At 34.6% G+C, this 3043-nt stretch overlaps 1 protein-coding gene across 1 annotated transcript; it reads left to right on the top strand.

Moving 5' to 3' along the window:
- Positions 1–539: 539 nt before the first annotated feature.
- LOC111375082 (DPH4 homolog) lies at positions 540–3040 on the top strand. Its single transcript, XM_022997873.1, has 3 exons — positions 540–924; positions 2524–2847; positions 2924–3040. Exons 1-3 carry the CDS (start codon positions 901–903, stop codon positions 3038–3040), a joined length of 465 nt encoding a protein of 154 aa, XP_022853641.1. The 5' UTR covers positions 540–900.
- The last annotated feature ends 3 nt before the right edge of the window (positions 3041–3043 follow it).

Below are 3043 nucleotides of genomic sequence, written 5' to 3'. Positions count from 1 at the left end.
CTTTCTTTTTTCTTTAAATATAGTGGAAATCTCAATGTAGATAATATAGATAATAAAATTCTTGTTCAAATGCTCACAATGTTAGAGAAGATAGAAGAAAAATACAATGAATATCAAGATTTTAGGGAATAAATCACAGGGAAAACAGGTTAATGCATTTTGTAGATGAATTGAGGGATTTAATTAGATTGAAAGGGATATTTTGGTATTTTCCATGATGAGGGTATTTTAGATATTTGACATTATTTGTTTATTGTATTTTATAAATGAAGGTCATTTGACCAAGAAACATTGAAGGAATGTTATTTTATCAAAATCATTGTTTGACTATGTTTTTTTATCAAATCCCCAAAAAAAAAAATGGTCAAATTGGAAAATTGGTTATTTGACCGAGCAAATTTAAAAACTACCCGACAAGCGGTTCTCTTCCTCGGTAAACGCTAAAATACGGGAACAATTCATCGCCCCTGGGCACCAATTTATATCGTGGTGCTGTGCTTTCTACTCAACTTCTGCATCACCAAACTTGGGGGGTAGTATCGGGTTTTATTAGTGTAAAAATGTCTTTATATGATGAAATCGCATTCTATTTGAATGTTGTGTGAATGATTTAATTTTATCTCAACTCCTTATGATTTGTTCCAAAGCTGTTGATTCTTGATGATAATTTTCCTGTAGCAACATTGATTTTTTCGACAACACTTCTCTTGAATTTTTGATGCGGTTGTTCACTGTTTTATCCTTGCTTAGAAAACTGGCTGCCCCTCACGTGAAATACCCAGGACCAAAATCCAGTGGGGGGCAGTTAATAGACCCCAGGTCGGGCTCCGGCTCCGCCCCTGTACATTTGAGTCAGAATTCATCAAATATGAAAATTTTGTGGTTGTGCTCTTTGTTATAATGTGTAGGCCCATGCTAGAAAAGGTATCCCTAATCAGTTTTCATGACCTTTTACTTGTTTGGGCTTAATTTTTCGTTATTGATGTTTGGGTTTTGATATTGCATTATTTACTATGGCTGATGGGGGAATTTTGATGAGTCTACATCTTATTGGAGTGGTGGAAGCTTCTAGTAGTACTATGGCTTGGAATGTTACTTCACATCTTATTGATTCGTGAACCCTCAAATGAAGTTGAAATTGGAAGGAAAAGAGGGTTCTGATTTTTTATCTGATGATCTGTTTCTACACAATATTATGTGGTTCAACTTTCTTTCTAAATGGTGTAAAGTTATCTAACAATTAAAAATATAAAATATAAAAGAAGTGTTTACTTTTCTTGTGAGCTTGCTCGATACTGTCAGTAACCATTGATGGATGCTATTTATTCCTATGAAATGAAGATGTTAAATATTAAAATATTAGAATGATAAGAACAAAAGAAGAAAAAAACTGAGATGTGTTGATATAGGAAAATGAGATGCTTGCTTTTAAGGAATTTAAATTTCCTAAAGTTCCTGTATTTAACAAGTGACAAAACCTTGTATTTAGTTAGCCCCTATTGGTTAAAAATGGTTGCAAACTTTATACAATATAGGCCCATTGTAGGATTTTAGAATAAAAAGTTTCTTTCTTAGGGAATTAAATGAAAGCCGATTTTGGGGTGATATGTTTCTTTGGCATGTTTGTGGATCTCTATTTCAAAATAATGGTATAGACTGAACTGAGCACTTTAGTCAGAGTGCACTCCTGAAGACTAAAGCTGCCAACTCATTATCAATAACTTGAGTCACCTTAATTTGGGTAAAAAGCTGACTTTCCCTTGCCATTCTGGTTGTTCAAGTAAAAACAAGGAGAAAACTCGTGGCTACCTAAAAAATACGATAATTGGGCGGCTTTTGGGATTGGATGTGCAAATGTGGTAAACTTTTCGGTTTATTCTTCTATTTTGTGGCTTAGTCTGATGATTATACTCATATGTTGGTCATCACATTACAGAAGTACATTTGTTAGGGCCCAATGGAAGAAGTTTTTTCATGAATTAAGCTCCTAGTTATTACGGTAAGATGCACATAATAGATGGATCCTAGAAGATGTACAACTGGAAGAGCCTATTTCCCTGATAGGAATATGAGGACTGTATAATCTGATTCAAAATTGTGAAATAGCAAGAAAACTCAAATGCCATGATGTATAATAGGAAACTTTGGTTTCTACCAATTGCAGAATTTGGGAAATATTTTAATCAACATTTGATGTAGTCTTTTGCCTCTTGTTTGGTCTTCGACTTTCCAATCTAGGTTTTCTTACAGCATCTTTGGCTAAGCTTACAAAAATATAAAGTTACTTTTTAAGTAACCTTTTTCCTAACATGTTTAGATAAGTTACTTTTAATAAAAAGTTATTTGTTCTCAAGGTAATACCTTAGTGTCAAAATAAATAATTCATTACCTTCTTTGATCAATAAATGAATAATTTATTTTTGAACGAACTTATTTACCTGTTAGAAAACCTTTTAAGCATAGCCAAACTTGTAGCCTGCTATACATTTGATGCTCTTGTAATTAATCTTTTGATACGTGCAGTGTTCAATCATGATTGAGAGTGGAAATTTAACCCTCAAATCTCATTATGAGATCCTCGATGTGAAGGAAGATGCTAGATCTGACGAAATTCGTACATGCTACCGAACTGCCATTCTGAGTTATCATCCAGATAAAATGCAAACGACATCCCACACATCAAATCCTGCAAACGAGCTGGGCAGAAGGTTTTTAGAGGTGCAGAGGGCTTGGGAAATCCTCGGAGATTCAAAATCTCGTGCACTTTATGATAACGAGCTACAATCTTCGAGGCAAGATTCTGCAACTGCTGAAGATATCAGATTAGAGGATCTGTCAATCGAAGCGGTTGGTGATATTTTTGAGCTTTCGTATGGCTGCAGATGTGGCGATTACTTCCTAATCGATTCTTTGGAGTTTTCAGATATGGGATATTCGCTGTCGAAAAATGGGAGTAAAACTGTTTTGCAAGCGCCTAGATCTCCACCTGCATCTGTTGTTCTTCCTTGTGGGTCATGCTCGCTTAAAGTACGGTTATTGATTA

Source organism: Olea europaea, unplaced genomic scaffold, assembly GCF_002742605.1.
Source record: "Olea europaea var. sylvestris unplaced genomic scaffold, O_europaea_v1 scaffold13332, whole genome shotgun sequence".
NCBI classification, from domain to species: Eukaryota; Viridiplantae; Streptophyta; class Magnoliopsida; order Lamiales; family Oleaceae; genus Olea; species Olea europaea.
This window is presented reverse-complemented; position numbering and strand designations above follow the sequence as displayed.